Consider the following 27,879-nt stretch of genomic DNA (forward strand, 5'->3'; position numbering starts at 1 on the left):
AACATGAAGCATACAAAATATAAGAATCACTGGTGTCCCAGAAGGAGAAGAGTAAAGGGCTAGGAAGAGTGTTTCACGACATAGTTGGGGAAAACTTCCCAACCCTTCTAAATGACATAAATACGCAAATCAAAGATGCCCAATGAACTCCAACAGAATAAATCCAAATAAACCCACTCTGAAACACACTGATCAGATTATCAAATGCTGAAGAGGAGAAACTTCTGAAAGAAGCAAGAGAGAAGCAATTCACCACATAAAAGGCAAATAACATAAGACTAAGTACTGACTATGCAGCAGGCACCATGGAGGTGAGAAGGTAGTGGTACGACATATTTAAGATTCTGAAAGAAAAAGACTGCCAGTCAATAAATCTTCATCCAGCAAAGCTCTCCTTCAAAATTGAGGGAGAGTTAAAAATTTTCACAAATGAACAAATACTGAGAGAATTTGTTAAAAAGAGACCTGCCCTGCAAGAAATACTAAAGGGAGCTCAACCAGCTGAGAAAAAAGAAAGGAGAGAGAGGCCTGGAGAAGGGCAGAAATGAAGAGTATTCCTAAGGGTAACTTAAAGGGAAAAAGAGAGAAGGGTAAAATAGATCTGACAACTAAAAATCAAAGGATAAGATGGCTGGTTCAAGAAATCCTTTACAGTAATAACTTTGAATGTGAACGGATTAAACTCTCCAATTAAAAGGTATAGAATGGTGAAATGGATTAAAAAGTATGATCTGTCGATATGCTGTTTACAGGAGACACATCTTAGACCCTGCAATACAAAGAGACTGAAAGTGAAAGGATGGAAAGAAATATTGCACACAAGCTGCAACCAAAAGAAAGCAGGGGGAGCTATGCTAATATCAGATAAAATAGACTTTAAGAGAAAAGATGTCATAAGAGACAAAGAAGGAAACTACATATTAATAAAAGGGACAATTCATCAGGAAGAAATAACAATCATAAATGTTTATGTACCCATTCAAGGAGCTCCAAAGTACACAAGACAAACATTGGCTAAACTGAAGGAAGCAATAGATATTTCTACAATAATAGTGGGAGACACCACTCTCTTCCATAGATAGAGCAATTTAGACAAAGGACCAATAAGGAAATTGAGAACCTAAACAATCTGATAAATGAATTAGACTTAACAGACATATATAGATCATTACATCCCAAGGTACCAGGATATATATTATTCTCTAGTGCTCATGGAATGTTCTCCAGGATAGATCATATGCTGGGACACAAAACAAGTCTTAATAAATTTAAAAAGATTGAAATTATTCAAAGAATACTCTCTGACCACAATGGAATGCAACTAGAAATCAACAACCATCAAAGATTTAGAACATTCACAAATACCTGGAGGTTCAACAACACACTCCTAAACAACCAGTAGGTCAAAGCAGAAATTGCAAGAGAATTAGGTAAATATCTAGAGAGGAATAAAAACAAGAACACAACATATCAAAACCTATGGGATGCAGTGAAGTCAGTGCTGAGAGGGAAATTTATAGTTCTAAATGCATACATCAAAAAGCAAGAAAGAGTTAAACCAAAGACATAACTGAACAACTGAGGAGGCTAGAGAATGATCAGCAAACTAACCTAAAGCAAGTAGAAGAAAATAAATAGCAAAGATTAAAGCAGAAATAAATGAGTTGGAGGGAAAAAAAAAAAAGAAAAAAAAACAATAGAGAGAATAAATAAAACCAAAAGTTGGTTCTTTGAGAAGATTAACAAGATTGACAAACCCTTAGCCATACTGACAAGGTCAAAAAGAGAGGAGACCCAGATAAACAGAATCAGAAATGAGAGAGGGATAATTACTACAGAGCCTTAAGAAATAAAAAAAATCGTAAGAGGATACTATGAACAACTTGTATGCCAACAAACTAGGCAATATAGAGGAAATGGACAATTTCCTAGGAACACATGAACAACCTAGACTGACCCAATAAGAAACAGAAGACCTTAACAAATCAATCACAAGCAAAGAGAGCAAATTAGCCATCAAATTAGCCATCAAAAATCTTTTTACAAATAAAAGCCCAAGGCCAGATAGCTTCACAGGGGAATTTTACCAAACTTTCCAAAAAGAATTGACAAAAACAATCCTTGTCAAACTCTTCCAAAAAATTGAAGTAAAAGGAACACTACCTAACTCAATTTATGAAGCTATCACTCTAATACCAGAACCAAATAAAGAGACTACCCCACCTCGATGGTTGCTAACATGACCACAGATATAGGGGACTGGTGGTTTGATGGGTTGAGCCCTCTACCATAGGTTTTACCCTTGGGAAGATGGTTGCTGCAAAGGAGAGGCTAGGCCTCCCTATAATTGTGCCTAAGAGCCTCCTCCTGAATGCCTCTTTGTTGCTCAGATGTGGCCCTCTCTCTCTAGCTAAGCCAACTTGAAAGGTGAAATCACTGCCCTCCCTCCTACGTGGGATCAGACACCCAGGGGAGTGAATCTCCCTGGCAACGTGGAATATGACTCCCAGGGAGGAATGTAGACCTGGCATCGTGGGACAGAGAACATCTTCTTGACCAAAAGGGGGATGTGAAAGGAAATGAAATAAGCTTCAGTAGCAGAGAGATTCCAAAAGGAGCCGAGAGTTCACTCTGGTGGGCACTCTTACGCACACTTTAGACAACCCTTTTTAGGTTCTAAAGAATTGGGGTAGCTGGTAGTGGATACCTGAAACTATCAAACTACAACCCAGAACCCATGAATCTCGAAGACAGTTGTATAAAAATGTAGCTTATGAGGGGTGACAATGGGATTGGGAAAGCCATAAAGACCACACTCCACTTTGTCTAGTTTATGGATGGATGAGTAGAAAAATAGGGGAAGGAAACAAACAGACAAAGGTACCCAGTGTTCTTTTTTACTTCAATTGCTCTTTTTCACTTTAATTATTATTCTTGTTATTTTTGTGTGTGTGCTAATGAAGGTGTCAGGGATTGATTTAGGTGATGAATGTATAACTATGTAATGGTACTGTGAACAATCGAAAGTGCGATTTGTTTTGTATGACTGCGTGGTATGTGAATTATAGGTCAATCTCCCAAATGAATATAGATGCAAAAATTCTCAACAAAATATTTGCAATCAAATTCAAAGGCACATTAAAAGAATTAAACACCACGACTAAGGGGCTCATCTCTGCACGCAACGATGGTTCAACATAAGAAAATCAATCAATACATTACAACACGTTAACAAATCGAAAGGGAAAAATCAAATGATCATCTTGATAGACGCTGTAAAGGCATTTGACAAAATTCAGCATCCCTTTTTGATAAAAACACTTCAGAAGTAGGAACTGAAGGAACCTTTCTCAATGTGATAAAGGGCATATATGAAAAACCCACAGCCAGCATAGTACTCAACGGGGAGAGGCTGAAGGCCTTCCCCCTAAGATTGGGAACGAGACAAGGATGCCCACTGTCACCACTGTTATTCAACATTGTGCTAGAAGTTCTAGCCAAAGCAATCCAGCAAGAGAAAGAAATAAAAGTTATCCAAACTGGAAAGGAAGAAGTGAAACAGGGAGGGAGGGAGTGAGGTAGAAGGAAAAAACAGAAGGCTTTTAAAAAAGCAATTATTTTCATCTGTAGCCCCCATGTATAAAACTGTGGCTGTTATTGTTTTTGACTCTGCCAGAAGAAGGACACTGCCCCATTACCACACAACTGGTTTTACTGTCATTTGTCTAGGACAAGGAAATAGTGGCCTCAACTAACATAAACTTTATGAACAAATAACTAACTTAGGGGAATAAATATAAAAATTTTGAACTCACCCCTCTAGCAGCAAGTTCCATTTCAGTACTATCCCAGTGATCAGTTTGCTCTAAAAAGTAGATCATTTCATCAAAAACATCTTCAAACTTCTTTGGATTCTGTCAAAGAAAACACATTTTAATCATAACTCAATTTTATCAGAGGCTCAGGCTTACAAAGCAAATAAGTTACCCTTTAAGTAAGTTTTTTGGAAATTCTATTAGTAAACTGAATTAAACTATATTTTAAAAAATATGCCAAATTCCAAATAAATCCATTAACCTCTCCCCCATGAGGAGCATGACTCCCAGGGGAATGAATCTCCCTGGCATTGTGGGACATGACTCCCAGGAATGAGCCTGGCCCTGGATGCGAGGGATTGAAAATGCCTACTACACCAAAAGGGGAAAAAAAGAAAGATAATAAGCTGAGGCCACAGGGGCTAAGATCCCAAATAGACTCAAGAGGCTATCCTGGAGGTTTCTTTTATGCAAGCTCCAGCTAGACATCCCAAATGGCCGTAATATGCCATGCCCGTATCAAAAGTAGTCCCCAAATGTCTAGGTCCCTACCTGAGATTCTATAAAAGAGTTACTAAGTTTTCTCTCTCAGAAACTTAAATCCATCAGAGTGTTCCTATGTCAGACAAGTCCTAAAACCCAGAGGCAACAGCCTCTTTAAGAACAACAGTCAGATGCAGCCCCCTTCCCCATACTGTCGACATCCCCTTTCAATATGAACAAGTTAGGGTGCTCACTGCCTAGTTACCCCTGAAGGTGGAGAAAGAGATTGAGAGGAAGGGGTAGCAACAAACAAGATAAGATTTACCAAAGGTCGATGGATACTGAAACTTTATATACATATATAAATACATATATATATATTTATATATATATACATGCTGGGGTGCTGGAATAGCTGGAGAGGTAAATGACATGGTGGAACTGTAACCTATAACATCTTTTGAAATTTGCTCTATAGCTACTCATTGAATTGTGCTTTGAAAGTCTTCACCTTTCTGTATATAGCCTATATTTCATAATAAAGGAAAGAACTGAAACTGCGGAACTGTAACCGTTAACAATTTTCGAAATTACCTATATCATTGTTTATTGAGCTGTTCATTAAAAGTTGTGCCGGTTTGGATGTATTATGCCCCCCAAAACATCATTATCTTTCATGCAATCTTGTGGGGGCAGATGTATTGGTGTTGATTAGGTTGGAACTTTGTGATTGTTTCCATGGAGATGTGACTCATCCAACTGTGAATGATAACTTTGATTAGAGTGTGACCTCTTGATTGAATATTTCCATGGAGGTGTGGCTCCACCCATTCAGTGTGGATCGTTATTGGACCACTGGAGTACTTTAAAATGAGCCACACAGGCCCAGACTCTGCTGCAGCCTAGAAAGGAATGTCCTGGGGGAAAGCCATTTTGAAACCAGAACTCTCGAGCAGACACCAGCCATGTGCCTTCCCAGCTAACAGAGGTTTTCTGGACACCATTGGCCATCCTCCAGCAAAGGTACCCAATTGTTGATGCCTTACCTTGGACACTTTATAGCCTTAAGACTGTAACTGTGTAACCAAATAAACCCCCTTTATAAAAGCCAATCCATTTCTGGTATTTTGACAATGGCAGCATTAGCAAACCAGAACAAAAGTTAACACCTTTCTGTATGTATGTTGTATTTTACAATAATGAAAATGGCTGAAGATGTGGAACTGTGCCCATGATACTCTTTGAAATTTGCTAACTACTTCTTAAATCGTACTCTGAAAATTATCACTGTCATGTATATACGTTTAAGTTCACAATAAAAAAATGTGTTAAAAAAAGAAAACAAACCAAAAAAAAAGCAAAAAAACAAAACATGCCAAATTCATTTTGGTTACTATTTTGTTAAGCAAACATTTTACAGAAGCCATGACTAAGAATGTTAGTAAAATGTCATAAGCAAACTGCTTATTACTCAAATATATATGCCTATTTTGGTTGGTCCTTAAGAGGAAAATTTGATTACAGCAGATACTATGCAATGCATTTTTTGATTCAGTTCTGCTCCTGTTGGAGGAACTCTAGTTCATATCATCAGGTTTATCACCATGAGAAGGCTGAGAAAGCAGCATATGATTTATACTGGGAACTACAAATAGTTCTTCACATTACATTTATTTAGCTCTTCATTTTAAAAATATTTGCTTTCCCATTTATTATTTATAATCATTGTAATGACCCTCAGAGATAGGGTTACATAAATATAACTCTTTCTACAATATAATTGAGGGAATTGAAGTTCAAAGGGATTGAGTCTGAAAATCAGGTAGGCAAATGGCCCAAAGAAGTCCTGCTTGATTTTTTTTTTTCTCATTATTTAGATATATCTTGCATTAAGACAAGTCTTGAAGAGGTTTTGTCATTGCTTCTGCCTCATTCAGTCCCATGAAGATGAGTAAGAAGCAGCTCAAGTCCTATTTTCAGATTTCTGGGAAATTTGGGATCTATTTCCTGGAACCCTCTTACTGGAAATAATTTATGAAACAACTTGTTTCTGTATATGGACTTCATACATAGAAAATAACTCAACCCAAGTAGAAATCAATGTTCTTTGGTTTATTTAGTTTTTATCTGTGAACTTTTGCAACCACCTACAGAAATTTTTTCCTTTATCTTAATTTTTAATCTATTTTAATCTTCATTTTAACTTAAATAACACAGTAAAAAATCTGCCAACAAAACAAGTTTTTACCTTTCGTGCTCTCACAATTAAGGCTGATAAAATTTTCCGTCCACTCTCAGCAAGGAATATCCTGTTGGTTGTTTCTGAAAGAATTACCTGCAAAAATAACCAGTTCCAAACAAAGAAAAGAAGAGACCTATAATTCATTTAAATGGACATCAGTCTTTATAGCACATCTATAGCACATCTGAGCATAGATAACTCTAATAGAGTTCATGTATTATATGTGGTGCTATTTCAGCAGGCAGACCACATAGAAAATCCTAATTTATGAAAATAAAAAGAGGTCTTGAAACTTATAATCAAAAAACATTAAAGAGACAGATAAATCTGAAATAATTATGAACATATTAGAAAGTGTAAAAAAATTTTATATAGCCCCCAAACATAGGCAAACAAAGACATTTTGGTTGGTAAATGCTTATTTCCTATTGGAAAATTAAGGATTTTACAATTGATTCAAATGAAAAATAATCTGGAACACATACTCATTGATAGTAAGAAAAAGGTTTTTTTATTTTAATTAGCTATTTGTAAGCACTTATAGCACCAAAATGTTCTGTTTTGACTAAGAGTGGTGGACCAGGGAGCCATGGGAAAGCACAATGACAAATGAAGGGAAGTAGCAGGGAGGCAAAATAAACTTAGTGGACTTGATAATTGCCATCAGAAATAGGGATAATAAAAAGAAAGCTATTCTGTTTATATGCTGTACACTACAGATAGTGTGAGGGTGGGTATCAGTGGCTGGGTGAAGTCACTTAATGTTTAAAAAATATATACCTGAAAGGCCTGTCGAATACAGTGAAGTTTGGCAAGAAAATCACTGTCTCCTAAGCACTCCAACATTTCAGTTCTATGCAATAAACGGGAGAAAACTGTTAAGCTGTATTTAGGATGAAGCCCACTACAAATGTGGACTCAAGCAAAGTTAACCTTAGGTCCATAAAATAAAATACATGTCTTCTCAACACAGACTAAGTCAGAACATGTGAAAAAATTGTTTTGACTTAGACTTAAAAACATATTTCTTCCTATTATAAACATTTTTAATAAATATCACACAAACATAGCAACACCTTAATATTTTCATAAACATACACAAAACAGAAATGGTACCTAAGAACTCTTGAGTAAATTTTTCCTTCTTCAACTAAATGCATGGCTTCTTCATAAAAAGGACAGTGGCAAAGAGACTCTAGACTGTAGGTATGCCGTATTTCTCTGTGTTCTGCAAGCTAAGAAAACAGTGGGTTTCAATTCTTGATAAAAGAAGAAAAACTATAAAAGATAGAAAACAGAATTTTGCAAACATCAAAACATACTAAATTTATTTAAACCATAAAAATCATTCAGTACAACTTATAGCTAGTAAGAATTGAATTCATTTTATTTCAAAATTCAGTTATAAAAGAGTGTAACTTTAAAATAAGCTTAGTTCATTTTGAATCCAACTATTTAAATCCATAGGGTACACAGAAAATCACTGTCTTACAGCTTACCAACAAGAATAACTGAAAATGAAGCCTTAAAAAAAAGAGGATTTTATCATCCCAAGAACATTAACTCATGATGGCTAACGAAGCAAAACTTTCTACAAAGACAATGAAATAAGTTCAATTCTGTTATTCTAAGGAGCCTTTTCTTATATGTAGCTTTGATTAAACTTTGCATAACTGAAAAACAGCCATGCTTCTCTGGCTTGCATAACAAATCTACAAATAGAATTTCAGTTTTCTGACAGTTCATTAATAAACAAACAAAGAAACAAAAAACTGCAAATATAGTGTAGCCAACCAAGCAAAAAACCATTGGAGTTATTTTATTTTTCAGTACCAGGTGATATATTTAAATGGCACACTGTAGTTTTTTTTTTTAAATAATAGCTTTACTGAGATATAATTCACATACCATAAAAAGTGTACAATTCAGTGGTTTTCAGCATATTCAGAGTTGTGCAATCATCATCACTGTTTAATTTAATTCCAGAACATTTTCATCACAGCAAAAAGAAATCCCCTGCCCATCAGCAGTCACTACCCATTCCCCTTTCCCCTGGGAAACATGAATCTTCTTTCTGTCTCTATGGATTTTCCTATTCTAGAAATTTCAAATAAATGGAATTATACAATGCAGCCTTTCTTGTTTGGCTTCTATCACTTAGCATAATACTTTTGAGGTACATAGCATATATCAATACTTCATTCCTTTTTATGGACGCATTCCATTGTATGACTATATCACATTTTGTTTATCCACTCATCATCTGATGGACATTACAACCATTTCTTCTTTTTAGCTACTATGAATAATTCTGCTATTCTACATTTTAGCTATTATGAAAATTCTGCCATAAACATTTGCATACAGGCTTTTGTGTGGACATATGTTTTCAATTCTCTTGGGTATACATCTAGGAATAGAACTGCAGAGTTATAAGGTACATCTACATTTAGCTTTCTTTAGGCACAGCTGAATAGTTTTTCAAAGCAACTGCACCATTGTGCCTTCCCACCAACAATGAATGAGTTTCTGTTGCTCTACATCTTCACGAGCATTTGGTGTCATCTTTTGGATTTGAGCCATTCTAATAGGTGTGTAGTAGTATCTCATTGCTGTTTTAATTTGCAGTTCCCTAGTGACATCATTTCAAGCATCTCTTCATATGCTTATTTGCTACTTGTATATCTTCTTTGGTGAGGTATCTGCTCAAATCTTTTGCCCATTTTGCAACTGGGTTATTTGTTTTTTACTGTTGAGTTGTAAGAGTTCTTTATATATTCTGGACTCAAGTTCTTTATCAGATATAAGATTCAAAGATATCTTCTCCCATTTTGTTGTCTTTTCACTCTCATGTTGGCCTGCTTTGAAGAACAAAAACTTTTACTTCTCAAAAATCCAACTAATCTATTCATTCCTTTGTCACTTGTGCTTTTGGTATCAAACCTAAAAAACTATTGCCTAATCCAAGATCACAACAATTTACATTTTCTAAGAATTTATAGTTTTAACTCTTACATTTAGTTCTGGAACCCATTTTGAGTTAATTTTTGTATATGGTACGACATAGAGATTCAACTTTACTGCTTCGTATGTGGTTATCCAATTGTCTCAGCACCATTTGTTTTAAAAAAGACTATTATTTCCCTTACTAAACTATCTTAGTATCCTTGTCAAAATCAAATGACCATAAATATAAAGGGCTATTTATAGATTCTCAATTTGATTCCATTGATATGTATGTCTATCTTTACCCTTATGCCAGTACCATACTGTCTTCATTAATGTAACTTTTTACTAAGTTTTGGAAGAAGAAAGTGTGAGTTACTCAATTTGTTCTTTTTTCTTCCCAAGACTGTTTGCCTTTAATCTGGGGGGGGAAAAAAAGGCAGCTGGGATTTTGATAGGGATTGCTTTGAATCTACAGATTAACTTGGGGAGTATTTCCATCTCAACAATATTGAGTCCTCTGATCCATGAACATGGGATTATCCTTCCATTTATTTAGTATTCTATGATTTCTTTCAAGAGTGTCCTGTCATTTTCAGTGTATATGTCTTTCACTTCAAAAATTTATTTCTTTTTATTCTTTTTGATGTTATTGAGATGGAATTATTTTCTTTCATTATCAGACTCATTCATTGCTAGTGTACATAAATACAGTTGATTTTTGTATATTGTATCTTGTAATCTTGATGAATTTATTAGTTCTAACAGTTTTTTAACGGATTCCTTAGGATTTTTTAGTAATTTACAACATCATGCAAAATCATGTCATCGGCAAATAGGGAGAGTTTTACTTCTTCCTTTCTAATGTGGATACCTTTTATTTCTTTTTCTTGCCTATTCACCCTTACTGGAACCTAAAATACAATGTTAAATAGAAAGGGTCAGAGCAGACATCCTTGTCTGGTTCCTGATAATTAAGCACCATTAAGTATGATGTTAACTCTGGATTTTGCATAGATGCCTTTTATCAGGTTGAAGAATTTCCCAGCTCTTCCTACTTTGTTGAGTATTCTAATAAAAAAATGATGTTGTATTTTTCAAATACTTTTTCTGTGTCTAGTGAGATGATGTGGGTTTTGTTCATTAATAATGGTGTATTACATTGATTGATTTTCATATGTCAAACCATTCTACTTTCCCGTGATAACTTCCACTTGGTCATGGTGTATATTTCTTCTTTATATGCAGTTGAGTCTAGTTTGCTAAAATTTTATTGAAGATTTTTACATCTATGTTTACAAGGGATATTGGTCAATAGTTTCCTTTTCTTACAATAACTTCCTCTGGTTTTGTTATCAAGATAATACTGGGGTCATAGTATGAGTAGGAAGTGTTTCCTCCTCTTCAGAAGAGTTTGTGAAGGATGGGTATTAATTCTTTAAACACTTGGTAGACTTCGCTATGAAGCCATCTGGTCCAGGGTTTTCCTTTGTGAGAAGTAATTTGATTACTAATTCAATCTCTTTCATTGACTTATGTCTACTCAGATTTTCTATTTCTTCTTGAGTAAGTTTCAGCAGTTTACGTCTTTCTAGAAATTTGTCTACTTCCTTCAGTTTGTGTCTTTCTAGAAATTTGTCTACTGCATCTGGTTAACTAATTTGTTGGCATATAGCTGTTCACATATGTGCCAGTTTGAATATATTGTGTCCCCCAAATGCCATTATCTTTGATGTAATCTTGTGTGGGCAGACATTATCAGTGTTGATTAGATTGTAGTTCTTTGAGTGTTTCTGTGGAGATGCGCCCCACACAACTGTGGGTGATGACTCTAATTGGATAATTTCCATGGAGTGTTGGCCCGCCCATTGGGTGGGCCTTGATCAGTGGAGCCATATAAATGAGCTGACAGGCAGAGGGAACTCAGTGTAGCTCAGAGTGAACTTTTGAAGAGGAGCTACAGCCAAGAGGGACACTTTGAAGAACGCACAGGAGCTGAGAATAGCTGCAGACAGTTTGAAGACGGCCGTTGAAAGCAGACCTTTTGCTCCGGAGAAGCCAAGAGAGGAAAAATGCCCCAAGAGCAACTAAGAGTGACATTTTTGAGGAACTGCAGCCTAGAGAGGAACGTCCTGGGAGAAAGCCATTTTGAAACCAGAACTTGGAGCAGACACTGACCACGTGCCTTCCCAGCCAACAGAGGTTTTCCGGATGCCATCGGCCATCCTCCAGTGAAGGTACCCAATTGTTGATGCCTTACCTTGGACACTTTATGGCCTTAAGACTGTAACTGAATAACCAAATAAACCCCCTTTTATAAAAGCCAATCCATCTCTGGTGTTTTGCATTCCGGCAAAATTAGCAAACTAGAACAACATATTTCTGTATAATCCTTTTTACTTCTTTAGAGTTGGTAGTTATGGGATCTTTTTTATTCCGTATTTCAGTAAGGTGAATCGTCTCTCTTTTTATCTTGGTCGATTTACCAAAAGGTTTGCCAATTTTGCTCTTTTCAAAGAAGCAACTTTTGGTTTCAGTGATTTTCTCAATTTCATTTATTTATTTATTTATTTATTTATTTATTTATTTATTTCTGTTTGAATCTCCTTTCTGGTTGTTTTGCATTTAGTTTGCTCTTCTTTCTCTATTTTCTTAAAGTGGAAGGTGAGGTTGTTGATTTGAAATCTTTCCTTGTGTTTTAAATGTATGTGTTTATGACTACAAATCTCCAAGTGTTGGTTTACATAAGGTATGTTAAACTATGTTTCTGTTTTCATTTAACTCAAAATATTTTCTAATATCCCTAGTGATTTTTCCTTTGACCCACGGGTTATTTAGGAGTATGATGTTTAATTTCCACATACCTGTGAGTTTCCCAAATTTCCTTCTGTTGTGCATTTCTAATTCCATTCCATTTGTGGTCAGAGAATATATTGGAATGATTTCAATCCTTTTAAATTTATTGAGGCTTGTTTTATGGACTACTGTATGATCTATCTCGGAACTTGTTCCATTTGTATGTAAGAAGAATATGTATTCTGCTGTTGTTGGGCGGAGGATTCTATAGATGTATGCTAGGTCTAATTGCTACAGTGTTGTTCAAATCTCCTACTTCTTTACTGATATCCTGCCTAGATGTTCTGGTCATTATTGAAAGTCAAATACTGAAGTCTCCAACTAGTATTGTTGAATTTACTATTCTCCCTTCAATTCCCTCAGTTTTTGCTTCATGTATTTTTGAGCTCTGTATAAGGTGCATGCATGTTTATAATTGTTATTTCTTCTCAGTTTCACTGGTTTATCATTACAAAATTTCCTTCTTTGTCTATAGTAACAATTTTTGTCTTAAAAGATTATTTTGGGGGGTTCTAGGGAATATGGTAGATTAGGTAACTAAAGGACACACTCCTCCTACAAAAACAGTGGACAAGTAGAAATTGTCTGAATACAGTTCTGGGGCTCCAGAGACCAAGGGAGCAGTGTACAGCATCCAGGAAAGAGCAGGACAGGGAGACTGAGAAACTGCAGCAAAAATTATGAGTGAATAGCTTCCATGGCACTGACCAGTGTCCATCCCCCACCCACAAGGCTTGCCACTGAAACTGCACCAGAAGGAAAGGGGCATAAAGGTCTTCCTCCACAGGAATGGGGGCGGGGCACAGTTGAGTGCTGAATGCGGCTTCTGATCAGTGAGTTTGGACTGCTGGGGTCCCTGCACTCACTGTTTCAACACTGCCGGTAAAGGCTGAAAAAATAAAATCCCCCTTAGGACACCAGAGAAAGGTTTGTGGGTTCTGCTATACAGGCCAGAAAAGTTCACCTTCAGGGAGGCAAAATGAAGGAAAAGAAAAAAAAAAGGCTTTATGGCATCCTTCCTGACCCTCTCCCCTGTGTTCTCTTGAACTGGTCTGTGCCCCCTTTGTGGGTCTTGGCTGTGTGTTCATAAGTTAAACAAGGACAATTCTAAAGATCTAAAATAAGCTGAACCAAGTGTCAAAGAAGATCCTTCACACAAAGTCATCAACAATAAAACCCTTTGCAAGACAGAGAAACAGACCATCAGAGTAAGCACATAAGATAAACAGATGCCTAGACATCAGCAAAAAATTTAAAAGCCACACTAAGAAGCAGGAAAGTATAGCCCAGTCAAAGAATAAATTAAAAAGTCAGAGGAGACACAGAATTTGGAGCAACTAATCAAAGATGTTCAAACAAATCTCCTAAATCAATTAAAGGAGATAAAGGAAAATATGACTTAAGAGATAAAAGACAGTAAAAAGATAATGCGTGACCATAAAGAAAAAATTGAAAGCATACAAAGAAAAATAATAGAACTTATGGGAATAAAAGGCACAATAGATGAGATTAAAAATACACTAGAGGCATACAACAGCAGATTGGAACAAGGAGAAGAAAGGATCAGTGAAATGGAACACAGGACAGTTTTGAATCTCACAGACAGGACAGTTAAAATCTTACAGACAGAAGAACAGAGGGAAAAGAATGGAAAAAATTGAACAGGGTCTCAGGGAACCAAATGACAGCATGCAGCATAAAAACATACATGTCATGGGTGTCCCAGAAGAAGAGAAAGGGGCAGAAAGAATATCTGAGGAAATAACGGCTAACAATTTCCCAACTCTTATGAAAGACATGAATATACATATCAAAGAAGTGCAACATTCTCCAAACAAAATAAATCCTAATAGACCTACTCAAAGACACGTACTAATCAGAAGGTCAAATGTCGAAGATAAAGAGAGAATTCTGAAAGCAGCAGGAGAAAAGCAATTCATCACATACAAGGGACGTTCAATAAGACTAAGTACCAAAGACATGGAGGTGTGAAGGTGCTGGTATGATATTCTTAAAATACTGAGAAAGAGTTCTCTGTCTGGCAAAACTGTCCTTCAGAAATGAGGGAGAGTTTAAAATGTTCACTCATTGTGCTGGTTTGGATATATTATGTCCCTCAGAAAAGCCACGTTCTTTAATGCAATCTTGTGGGACCAGAGTTATTAGTCTTCTGATCAGGACAGGGCTTTTTGATTAGGTTGTTTTCACGGAGATGTGACTCACTCAACTGTGGGTGAAAGCCTCTGTTTAAATTATTTTTATGGAGGTGTGGCCCCTCCCATTCAAGGTGGATCTTAATTAGATCACTGGCTCAGGAAGAGAGACAGGAGCAGGAGCCAACAGAGATGCTTAGGGATGCCTGGAGATGAGGACAGAAGGAAGTTTGGAGATGCTAAGCTAAGAGATAAAGACCAGAGTTTGCCCCAGAGAAGCTAAGAGAGGACCCCAGATGCTTAGAGAGAAACGCTCTGGGAGAAAGAAGCAAGGATGCACAGGAGCTGAGAGAGAAGAACCCAGAGGCATTCTGGAGACTGTCATTTTGAAACACAACCTGGAAGCAAAGGATTAGCAGATGCCAGCCACTTGCCTTCCCAGCTGACAGAGGTGTTCCAGATGCCATTGGCCATTCTTCAGTGAAGATATCCTCTAATAAATGCCTTAGTATAGATACTTTTATGGCGTTAAAACTGTAAATTTATAACCAAATAAATTCCCTTTATAAAAGCCAATTCGTTTTTGATATTTTACATAACAGTAGCTCTAGCAAATCGGAACACATATATACAGAAACTGAGAGAATTTGTTAACAAGAGACCTTGTTAACAAGAAATACTAAAGAGAATTCTGCAAGCTGAAAGGAAATATAGGAGAGAGAGATGTGTGTGGAATAGAGAGTAGAAATGAAGAATATCAGAAAGGGTAAATAAAAGGGTAAAAGGAGAGACAAAAATAAGATATAACATATAAAAGCCAAAGAATAAAATGGTTGACGTTAAGTACTGCATCATTAAATAACAAGTAATAACACTGAATGTTAATGGATTAAACTCTCCAATTGAAAGACAGAGATTGGCAGAATGGATTTAAAAACGATTCATCTACATGCTGTCTACAAGAGACTCACCTTTGACCTAGGGGCAAATAGGTTGAAGATGAATGGCTAGAAAAAGATATTCCACGCAAAGAGTAACCAAAAAAAGAGCTGGGATAGCTATACTAATAGCAGACAAAAATAGACTTTAAATGTTAAATTGTTATAACAGACAAAGAAGGGCATTATATATTAATAAAAGGGGCAATCCACCAAGAAGAAATGACAATCATAAATATTTATGCACCTAACCAGGGAGCCCCAAAATATATGATGCAAACTCTGGCAAAACAGAAGTAAATAATAAACATCTCTACAACAGTAGTTGGAGACTTCAATACAACATTCTCATAATAGATAGAACAACTAAACAGAGGATCCATAAGGAAATGGGGAAACTGAATAATACAAAAAATGAACTAGATCTAACAGACATATACAGAAAATTGCACCCCAAAACAACAGGATATACATTCTTCTCAAGTGCTCATGGATCCTTCTCCAGCATAGACCACAGAGTTGGTCATAAAACAGGTCTTGATAAATTTAGAAAGATTGAAATTATACAAAGCACTTTCTCTGATCATAATGGAATGAAACTGGAAATCAATAACAGGCAGAGAACTGGAAAATTTAAAAATATATGGATTTTAAACAACATACTCAGACAATTAATGAGTTAAAGAAGTAACTGCAAGAGAAATCAGTAAATATCTCAAGATGAATGAAAAAAGAGAATACAACATATCAAAACTTACAGGCTGCAGTGAAGGCAGTGCTAAGAGGGAAATTTATAGTCCTAAACAACTGCATTAAAAGCTAAAAATTAAAATCTTAGACCTAATGGTACAGCTGGAGAAAGAAGAAAAAGAACAGCAAACTAATCCCAAAGCAAGCAGAAGGAAAGAAATAACCAAGATTAGAGTAGAAATAAATGAAATTGAGAATAGAAAAACAATAGAATCAACAAAACCAAAAGTTGGTTCTTTGGAGAAAAAAAAAATTTGACAAACTTTTAGCTAGACTGCCAAAGACCAAAAGAGAGGAGAAGAAAATAAATAAAATCAGAAAAGGGAGGTGTGGGGGACATTACCACTGACACTACAGAAATAAAAAAGATCATAAAAAGATATAATGGAGGAGGATCCAAGATGGTGGATTAGGAGAGATGGGGCAAATTCCTTTCCTGTGAGAAACACCAGATGAAAGACAGAAAGTGCTCCAGAATACCAGCTCCAGGGTTGGACCAGCTGGACAAGGTCTGCTATGTCCACAGTGACGGTGCACTTGTTGAAACTGAGAGTCGACAATCGGAAATGAGTGAGTGAGGCTGCTGAGGAAATGGCAGCCATGCTATGGTGGGGAGAAATGGGGGCCAGCATTTGGAGACGGATTCGTTTAAAAACCCCAAAAGCAGCTGCAGATCCAGCAGTGAGAGCTTGTGCAGTTGAGCACAGTGGGGAGTGCTTTCCAAGCACTCAATATCTGGTATGGATGATAGCCATTTGCATGCCCACAGTTAACTGTCCCAGAGCTGGGAAGGTGGAGGTCCGTGGAAGAGGGAAGTTACCATGTACAGCCAAATTTTCAGCGGGCTGGAAATGCCCCTGCACGATGCCAAGACCCAGAGCTACACTTGTGGATTCCGCTCGCCTGTGATGTCGCACAGTCTTCCCTCTGTGGAGGCCCACAGAGTGCACAGCTTGGTGGCGGGTCCTGCATGGAAAACCCTAGACCAATCCCAGGGACTTGTGGGCCTAAACCAGAGAGACTGTGGGGAGTCTGAGCCGAATGGTTGGACTCCTGCAACAGCTTTAAGTCTCCAGGAACAGCTGAAAGAGTTGAGTTTTAAAGCCACCTTCCCTCCCTAATTGCACAGGGCACAACCCCCACCCTCATTTCTGGCTGTACTAACTGCATATGGAAATTTGGTGCACTGATTGGATCCACATAAAATCCAACCCCTGCTCACTGCATAGATGAAGCTGGGGAGAACTGGCTTGAGGGTAATAGGTGGCTCGGGGGCGTGATCTGCTGGTAAGTTAGGGAAAGTGCACTCCACCAAGCTGTAGCTCTGACAAATTAGATAATTGTTCACATAAGCCTGCATATCCTAAAAGAAACCTATCAAGATAAGCTAATGCCAAGAAGCCAAAAACAACAGAAAATTTTACAGCATATGAAGAAACCAGAAGATATGGATAACCCAAACCCAAACACCCAAATCAAAAAATGAGAGGAGACACAGTACTTGGAGCAATTAATCAAAGAAGTAATCACAAACAACGAGATCATGGAACAGGATATACAGGATACAAAGAAGACCCTAAAAGAGCATAAAGAAGAATTTACAAGAATAAATACAAAAATAGATGACTTTATGGAAATAAAAGAAACTGTTGATGACACTAAAAAGATTCTGGATACACACAGTATTAGATTAGAGGAAGCTGAGGAAACAAAAAGTGAACTGGAAGAGTCCAGGCTGGAAAGTGAAAGCACAAAAGAAGAATGGAGAAAAAATTAAAAAAAATTCTAAGTGGATCTCAGGGATATGATGGACAACATGAAGCACACAAACATAAGAATTACTGGTGTTCCAGAAGGGGAAGACAAGAGTAAAGGTCTAAGAGAAGAATTCAAAGAAATTGTTGAGGAAAACTTCTCAGCCCTTCTAAATAACACAAATATGAAAATCATAGATGTCCAACAAACTCCTAACAGAACAAATCCAAATAAACCCACTCCAAGACATATTCTGATCAGATTGTCAAATGCTGAAGAGGAGCAACTTCTGAAAGCAGCAAGAGAGAAACAATTCATTACATACAAGGGAAACAACATAAGACCAAGTAGTGACTACCAAGCAGCCACCATGGAGGCAAGAAGGCAGTGGTATGACATAACTAAAATCCTGAAAGAGAAGAAATTGCCAACCCAGAATTCTTTATCCAGCAAAGCTCTCCTTCAAATTTGAGGGAGAGCTTAAATTTCTCACAGACAAACAAATGCTGAGAGAATATGGTAACAAGAGATCTGCCCTACTTGAGATACTAAAGGGAGCCCTACCGACAAAGAAAGGAGAGAGAGAGAGATGGAGAAAGGTTCAGTACTAAAAAAATTCACTATGGGTACAATAAAGGACATTAAGAGAGAGAGGGAAAAAATATATCTGACAAACATAAACCAAAGGATAGGATGGCTGATTCAAGAAATGCCTTCATGGTAATAATGTTGAATGTAAATGGATTAAACTTCCCAATTAAAAGATATAGATTGGCAGAATGGATCAAAAAATATGAACCATCAGTATGTCGCATACAGAAGACTCATCTTAGACACAGGGACACAAAGAAATTGAAAGTGAAAGGATGGAAAAAATATTTCATGCAACCTACAGCCAAAAGAAAGCAGAAGTGGCAATATTAATCTCAGATAAAATAGACTTTAAATGCAAGGATGTTATGAGAGACAAAGAAGGCCACTACATACTAATAAAAGGGACAATTCAACAAGAAGAAATAACAATAATAAATGTCTATGAACCCAATCAAGGTGCCCCAAAATACATGAGACAAACATTGGCAAAACTGAAGGAAGCAATAGATATTTCCACACTAATTGTGGGAGACTTCAGTACATCACTCTCTCCCATAGATAGATCAATGAGACAGAGGACCAAAAAGGAAATTAAAACATAAACAATCTGATAAATGAATTTGAATTAACAGACATATATAGAACATTACATCCCAAATCACCAGGATACACATTCTTCTCTAGTGCTCACGGAACTTTCTCCAGAACAGATCATATCCTGGGGCATAAAACAAGCCTCAATAAATTTAAAAAGATTGAAGTTATTCAAAGAACATTCTCTGACCACAATGGAATACAATTAGAAGTCAATAATCATCCGAGACTTAGAAAATTCACAAGTACTTGGTGGTTAAACAACACACTCCTAAACAATCAGTGGGCTAAAGAAGAAATAGCAAGAGAAATTGCCAAATATGTAGAGACGAATGAAAATGAGAACACAACATATCAAAACTTATGGGTTGCAGCAAAGGTGGTAATGAGGGGGAAATTTATAGCTCTGAATGCATACATTAAAAAGGAAGAAAGAGCTAAAACCAAAGAACTAATGGAACAACTGAGGAAGCTAGAAAATGAACAGCAGACTAATCCTAAACCAAGTAGAAGAAAAGAAATAACAAGGATTAAAGCAAAAACAAATGACACAGAGAACAAAAAAACAACAGAGAATAAATAAAACCACAAGTTGGTTCCTTGAGGAGATCAAGATTGACAAGCCCTTAGCGAGACTGACAAAATCAAAAAGAGAGAAGACCCAAATAAACAAAATAATAAATGAGTGAGGGGACATTACTGCAGATCCCGAAGAAATTTAAAAAAATTATAAGAGGATACGATGAACAACTGTAGAGGAAATGGACAATTTCCTGGAAACACATGAAAAACCTAGACTGACCAGAGAAGAAACAGAAGATCTAAACTAACCAACCACAAGCAAAGAGATCCAATCAGTCATCAAAAAACTTCCCACAAATAAATGCCAAGGGTCAGATGGCTTCACAGGGGAATTCTACCAAGCTTTCCAAAAAGAACTGACACCAATCTCACTTAAAATCTTTCAAAACATTGAAGAAAATGGAACACTACCTAACTCATTTTATGAAGCTATCATCACTCTAATACCAAAACCAGGTAAAGAAGCTACAAGAAAGGAAAACTACAGGTCAATCTCCCTAATGAATATACATGGAAAAATTCTCAAAAAAAATACTTGCAAATCAAATCCAAAGACACATTAAAAAATCATACAGCATGACTAAGTGGGGTTCATCCCAGCATGCAAGGATGGTTCAACATAAGAAAATCAATCAATATAATACATCACACTAGCAAATCAAAAGGGAAAAATCAAATGGTCATCTCAATAGATGCTGAAAAAGCATCCTACAAAATCCAGCATCCTTTTTTTATAAACACTTCAAAAGGTAGGAATTAAAGGAAACTTCCTCAAAATGATAAATGGCATATATGAAAAATCCACAGCCAGCATAGTAGTCAATGGCGAGAGACTGAAAGCCTTCCCTCTAAGATTAGGAATGAGACAAGGATGCCCACTGTCACCACTGCTATTCAACATTGTGCTAGAAGTGCTAGCCTGAGCAATATGGCAAGACAAATAAAAGGCATCCAAATTGGAAAGGAAGAAGTAAAACTATCATTATTTGCAGATGATATGCTCTTATATCTGGAAAACCCTGAAAAATCGACAACAGAGCTACTTGAGCTAACAAACAAATTTAGCAAAGTAGCGGGACACAAAATTAAATCACATAAGTCAGTAATGTTCCTATATACTAGAAAAGACCAAACTGAAGAGACACTCAAGGAAAAGATAACATTTTCAATAGCAACTAAAAAATCAAGTACCTAGGAATAAACTTAACCAAGGATATAAAAGACCTATATGTAGAAAACTACATAACTTCACAGAAAGATATAGAAGGGAACCTAAAAAGATGGAAAAATATTCCTTGTTCATAGATAGGAAGGCTAAATGTCATTAAGATGTCAATTCTACCCAAACTCATCTACAGATTCAATGCATTTCCTATCCAAATTCCAATAACCTACTTTGCAGACTTGGAAAACCTAGCTACCAAATTTATTTGGAAGGTGAAGATTCCTCGAATTGCTAAAAACATTCTAAAAATGAAAAACAAAGTGGGAGGACTTACACTCCCTGACTTTGAAGTTTCTTATAAAGCCACAGTAGCCAAAACAGCATGGTACTGGCACAAAGATAGACATATTGATCAATGGAATCAAATTGAGAATTCAGAGATATACCCCCAGATCTAGGTTGACTGATCTTTGATAAGGCCCCCGAAAACACTGAACTGGTACATAACAGTCTTTTCAACAAATGGGGCTGGGAGAGCTGGATATCCATATCCAAAAGAATAAAAGAGGACCCCTACCTCACACCCTACATAAAAAATTAACTCAAAATGGATTAAAGACCTCAATATAAGAGACAGTACGATAAGACTCCTAGAAGATAATGTAGGGAAACATCTTCAAGACTTTGTATTAGGAGGTCACTTCCTAGAGCTTACACCCAAAGCATAAGCAACAGAAGAAAAAACAGATAAATGGGAACTCCTCAAACTTAAAAGCTTCTGTACCTCAAAGGAATCTGTCAAAAAGGTGAAGAGGCAGCCAAGTCAATGGAAAAAACTTTTTGGAAACCATGTATCTGACAAAAGACTGATATCTTGCATATATAAAGAAATCCTACAACTCAACGACAATAGTACAGACAGCCCAATTATAAAATGGACAAAAGATATGAAAAGACAGTTCTCTGAAGGGGAAATACAAATGGCCAAAAACACATGAAAAAATGTTCAGCTTCACTAGATATTATGGAGATGCAAATTAAGACCACAATGAGATATCATCTCACACCAGTTAGATTGGCTGCCATTAAACAAACAGGAAACTACAAATGCTGGAGATGATGTGGAGAAATTGGAATGCTTTTTCATTGTTGGTGGGACTATATAATGGTACAGCCACTCTGGAAGACAGTCTGGCAGTTTCTTAGAAAACTAGATATAAAGTTACTCTTCAATCCAGCAATTGCACTTCTCAGTATATACCCAGAAGATCTGAAAACAGTGACACCAACAGATATCTGCACGCCAATGTTCATAGCTGTAATAGTCACAATTGCCAAGAGATGGAAACAACCGAAATGTTCTTCAACAGATGAGTGGATAGACAAAATGGGTATATACACATGATGGAATAGTACAAGGCAGTAAGAAGGAACGATGTCGTGAAACATATGACAATATGGATGAACCTTGAAGACAATGCTGAGCTACATAAACCAGGCACAAAAAGAGAAATCTTGTATGTTACCACTTATATGAACACTGTGAAAAATGTAAAATAAATGGTTTATATTGTAGAATGTAGGGGACCTAGCGATAGCAAATAGTGAAGGAGGAACAATAATCTAATAAGAACAGATACATTATGGAGGGTAAACTTAATGTTCTGGGAATGCTCAGGAATGACTATGGTTTCTTAATTTCTGGGTGGTATGGTAGGAATAAGTGCTCAGAAATGTAGTTGCTTTAGGTTATTTGTTTTTCTTATTCCTTTGTTGGCTTATAGTCTGTTTATTTTCTTGGGGTAGGGTAGGAATAGGTTGGAAGCAATGCAGTTATTTTAGGTTATTTGTTTTTTCTTATTCCTTTGTTTTGGTTTTGTTTGGCATGTTGGTATTTAAAAATTTTTTTAAATGTTTTGATAAACTTTAAAAAAACATTGTGAAAAAAAGTAAATGAACAATGGGGGGAAGTGGGGAATGGAATGTTTTGGATATTCTTTTTTACTGTAATTTTTATCTTATTTTTTGGAGTAATGAAAATGTTCAAAGATCGATTGTGGTGATCAATGCACAGCTACCAACAACCAACTGAACACCTTGAATGACTGTATGTTATGCAAATATATCTCAATAAAAATGCAATTAAAAAAAGAAGATATTATGAACATTTGTATGCCAACAAATTAGATAACTGAGATAAAACGGACAACTTCCTAAGAACACATGAACAACCTACACAGTCTATAGAAGAAATAGAACACCTACACAAGCCAGTGACAAGCAAAGAGATTGAATTAGTTAATAAAAACCTCCAAACAAAGAAAAGCCTAGGACTAGACAGCTTTACAGGTGAATTCTACTAATCATTCCAGGAAGAATTAATACCAATCCTGCTCAAACTCTTCCAAAACATGAAGAGGAGGGAACACTACTTAACTCATTTTATGAGACAACATCACCCTAATACCGAAGCCAGATAAAGATATTCCAAGAAATGAAAATTACAGACCAATCTCTCTAATGAAAATAGATGCAAAAATCCTCAAAAAAATACTTGCAAATCGAATCCAACAGCACACTGAAAGAATTATACACCATGATCAAGTTGGTTTCATTCCAGGTATGCAAGGGGGTTCAACACAAGAAAATCTGTCAATGTAACACACCACATTAACACATTGAAGGAGAAAACCACATGATCATCTCAATTGACAAAGAAAAGGCATTTGACAAAACTCAATGTCCTTTCTTGATAAAAACACTTCAAAATATAGGAATAGAAGAAAACTTTCTCAACATGATAAAGGGCACTTATGAAAAGCCCACAGCTAACACTGTACTCAATGGTGAAAGACTGAAAGCTTTCCCTCTAAAATCTGGCACAAGGCAAGGAAGCCCACTGTCAACATTGTTATTCAACATTGTGCGAGAAGCTCTTGTCAGAGCAATAAGGTAAGAAAAAGAAATAAAAGGCAACCAAATTGGAAAGGAAGTAGTAATACTTTTACCATTTGCAGATGACATAATCCTATATTTAGAAAGTCCCAAAAAATCTGCAACAAAGCTACTAGAGCTAATCGACAAGATCAGCAAAGTGACAGGATACAAGATCAAGAAACAAAAATCAATAGTGTTTCTATACACTAGTAATGAGCAATATGAGGAGGAAATCAAGAAAAAAATTCTATTTACAATAGCAACGAAAAGAATCAACTATCTAGGAATAAATTTAACCAAATCTGTAAATTACTGCACACAGTAAACTATAAAACACTGCTAAAAGAAATCAGGAGGACCTAAATAAAAGGAAGGATATTCCATGTTCATGGACTGGAAGACTAAATATTGTTAAGATGTCAATCAAAATTCCAACAGTCTACTTTACATAATTGGAAAAGCCAATTATCAAATTTATTTGGAAGGGTAAGGGGCCATGAATAGCCAAAAACATCTTAAAAAAGAACAACGAAGCTGGAGGACTCACACTTCCTGTTTTTAAAGCATATCACAAAACTACAGTGGTCAAAACAGCATGGGACTGGCATAGACATATCGATCAAGCTGAGAGTTCAGAACTAGACCCTCATATCCATGGTCAATTGAGTTTTGACAAGGCTGCCAAATCCATGCAACTAAGACAGAACAGTCTCTTCAACAAATGGTGTTGAGAGAACTAGATATCTATATGCAAAAGAATGAAAGTGGACCCCTATTCCACACCATATACAAAAATTAATTCAAAATAGATTAAAGACCTAAATATAAGACACAGGATCATAAAAATCCTAGAAGAAAGTGTAGGGAAGCATCTTCAAGATCTTATGGTAAATGTTGGCTTCTTAGACCTTACACTAAAGCACAAGTAACGAAAGACAAAATAGAAAAATGGGATACCCTCAAAATTAAAAACTTTTGTACTTCAAAGGCCCTTGTTGAGATGGTAAAAAAGGCAGCATACTCAATGGGAGGAAATATTTGGAAACAGATATCTGTTAAGGGTTTAATATCCAGAGTATATAAAGAAATCCTACAATTCAACAATAAAAAGACAAGCAACCCAATTAAAAAATGGACAGAAGATTTGAATAGACATTTTTCCAAAGCTAAAAAAACTCATGAGGATGAAAAGATGCTCAACATCACTAGCTATTAGAGAAATGCAAACCAAAACAACAAGATACCATCTCACATGTAGTAAAATGGTCACTATTGAAAAAAAACAGGCATTGGAGAGAATAGTGAGAAATAAGAACACTTACTCACAGCCTGTAGGATGTAGAATGGTGCAGCTGCTGTGGAAGACAGTTTTACAGTTCCTCAGGAAGCTAATTATAGAACAGCCATATTATCTAGCAACCCTGCCACTAACTAGGTAGCAGCATTATTCACAACTGACAAAAGATGGAAACAACCCAAGTGCCCATCAACTGATGAATGGATAAACAAAATGTGGTATGTACATACAATGGAATATTATTCAGCTGTAAGAAGTGAAGTATTGATGCATGCAACATGGATGAACCTAGAGGACATTATTCTGAGTGAAATAAGTTAGACACAAAAGGACAAATATTGTATGATGAGCAAACTCATGGAGTTAATATCTAGAATACAGGTTATCAGGAGATGGAATAAGGGCAGAGAATGGGGAACTGATGCTTAATTTGTGCAGAATTTTTAATAAGGTGGATTGTAAATGTTTTGAAATGGATAGAGGTGATAGTAACACATTATCATGAGTGTAATTAATAGCACTGAATTGTGGGTGTGACTGTGATTGAAAAGGGAAGTTTAGGGCCGTGTATGTCACTAGAATTAAAGTTAAAGGATGAAACATGGGACTGTATAACATAGTAAACCCTGTCGTGGACAAAGAATGTGGTTAATAGTACAAATATAAGAACATTCTTCCATGAACTAGAACAAATGTATGTCACTATTACAGGATCTTAATAATAGGGTGGTATATGGGGGAAAATACACCTAATGCAAACTACGGACTATAGTTAACATTAATATTTCAATATTCTCTCATGAACTGTAACAAAGGTACCACACCAAGACTAAGTGAGCATGAGGGAGGACATGAATTGTTTCAAGACAGCACTGAATCCACCAAGTAGACACCATGAGCAAAGCTCACCCACCTGAACTGAAAATATTTATGGACAAGAAGTTATCACTGTAATACATGGTGGCAGACATGTCCAAGGAATATTGCAGAGATTTGATCCCTTTATGAATCTAGTGATAGATGACTACATGCAGATGGAAACCTTGGGCCACAAAATGATGCTGGAATGGTGTTAATATGAGGTAATGGGGGTAATATGAAGAAATAGTATCATCATATTAGGAGCTTTGGGACTAGTATAAACAATGGCTGTGTACAGCAGAGAAATCAATTACTTCCACATTCCCCCTCTCCAAAGGTCTATTTTACTGTTTAAAAATCGGGTTGTGTACTTTCTTCATATTAAAATTTTTTGTTAAATAAACTTCTGTAAAATTTTTTAAAATACAAATAAATGGTGGAATTAAATCCAGGCATATTATTTCAGGGCTTATACTCTTAACCACCAGACTATACCCTCTCTATCAGTCTTATATGTAGATATAATATTGACAGGTATAAATATGTCTAGTAAACCAGCGTCGCAAAAAAGAAAGGTATCTGGAAATGGAAATATCTGACATTATATATTCTCTGCTTTAAGTAACATTTCTTCTCATATTTTAAGAAAAATATATTATGTAAAAGGCAAAATAACTTTTGAAGTTAAAAAATAAAAAAACTAACAGCTTAAAAAATAACTTAGGATGGAAATTCTTTGGGGAATAAATAGTTGCATAGTTTTGTACCACTGTTCAAAACAAATAAGCTCTATGCATATCTACTAATAAAAAAAAAATTTCTAAGAATGAAACCAGAGCTCCAATTAAACTCTCTACATAAAATAATTTATACTAATAAGAAGTGAACAAATCTAGCAATGACAAATTCTAGAGTTCAATTGTGACTTATTGGTCTACATTGCTTATTTGTTGGTTTGGCTGAAATGACCATTTAAATAAGCCTCGTAAAATAGGCCTGCAGTTGTAGAAATACAATCGACGATTTTATACTAGTTAACGTGATCATCAACCCTTTTAAAGAGACAATGGCAACTCAGAAACATTTATTTAAAATCATTAACCTTAAATTTTTTAAAGAAAAAGCAAATGACTAAAATGTTGGTTTAAATTCTCATTTCAGAATACATCTCATAGGAAGAATTTTTTTTGACAAAATTCCCAAAAACTTTTTAAAAGGTTTCTGAAAAAGATTAACATTGCCTAGAGCTAAAATGTTACTTGAGAAACAAAGGTCTGTAATACAGTTTAATGGAAACACTTATAGAAACGTATAATTTACCATGGAAAAAGAGTTAACTCTTCTTTGCTAGCTGAAAATTATAACGTTATTTCTAAATTATTCTTCCTAAAAGGGGCACATTTCAAAAACTCATTTAAAAAAATCATCTTAATATTTTCAAAATTAAAAGTAATAACACATTGGTTTACACCAAAGCATTATCTCACTTTACTAGTTATCTCCCAGATTTCTCAAGTATCATAAAATGACCATGGAAGAAATCAAACATATCAATAAGAGCAGCAGCAACAACAAAAACAGACAAAAGAGATTAAGTCCCAAAGATTAACCAGTGAAAAGCATGTTTGGGAGACGAAGATTTCAAACATCCTATGTTACTTCTCTTGCCCTCCATGAGGTACAAGAGGGACTGCGCCTTATCTTCCCTTTCATGCACTGACTTTGTTGAATGTGAAGTAATATTTTTAATATCTCTAATCCATTAGTCCAGACCAGACCCTCCGAACATCCACTAAAGAAATGTCTGAAGTTCCAAAAACTATTATAAATAGGGTCACGAAACAGGGTAAGTTCCATTTTAATAAGGAAAAATTTTTTTATCATGGTAACATACAGACAACATAACATTTT

The 27,879-nt window shown here is 35.9% G+C and overlaps 1 protein-coding gene across 6 annotated transcripts in view; it reads right to left on the reverse strand.

Annotated features, from left to right (window-relative positions):
* The window catches only part of MIGA1 (mitoguardin 1), a 134,589-nt gene that overhangs the window by 10,884 nt on the left and 95,826 nt on the right, over nt 1-27,879 (reverse strand). For all 6 annotated transcript variants that reach the window (XM_037826870.1, XM_037826871.1, XM_037826869.1 and 3 more), the window contains 4 exons: nt 7,657-7,775; nt 7,321-7,393; nt 6,547-6,633; nt 3,816-3,914 (listed from right to left, as the gene is read on the reverse strand). In XM_037826870.1, coding sequence (XP_037682798.1) covers nt 3,816-3,914; nt 6,547-6,633; nt 7,321-7,393; nt 7,657-7,775 — 378 coding nt within the window. The remainder of the gene's footprint in view (nt 1-3,815; nt 3,915-6,546; nt 6,634-7,320; nt 7,394-7,656; nt 7,776-27,879) is intronic.

This window comes from Choloepus didactylus, chromosome 2, assembly GCF_015220235.1.
Source record: "Choloepus didactylus isolate mChoDid1 chromosome 2, mChoDid1.pri, whole genome shotgun sequence".
NCBI lineage: Eukaryota > Metazoa > Chordata > Mammalia > Pilosa > Megalonychidae > Choloepus > Choloepus didactylus.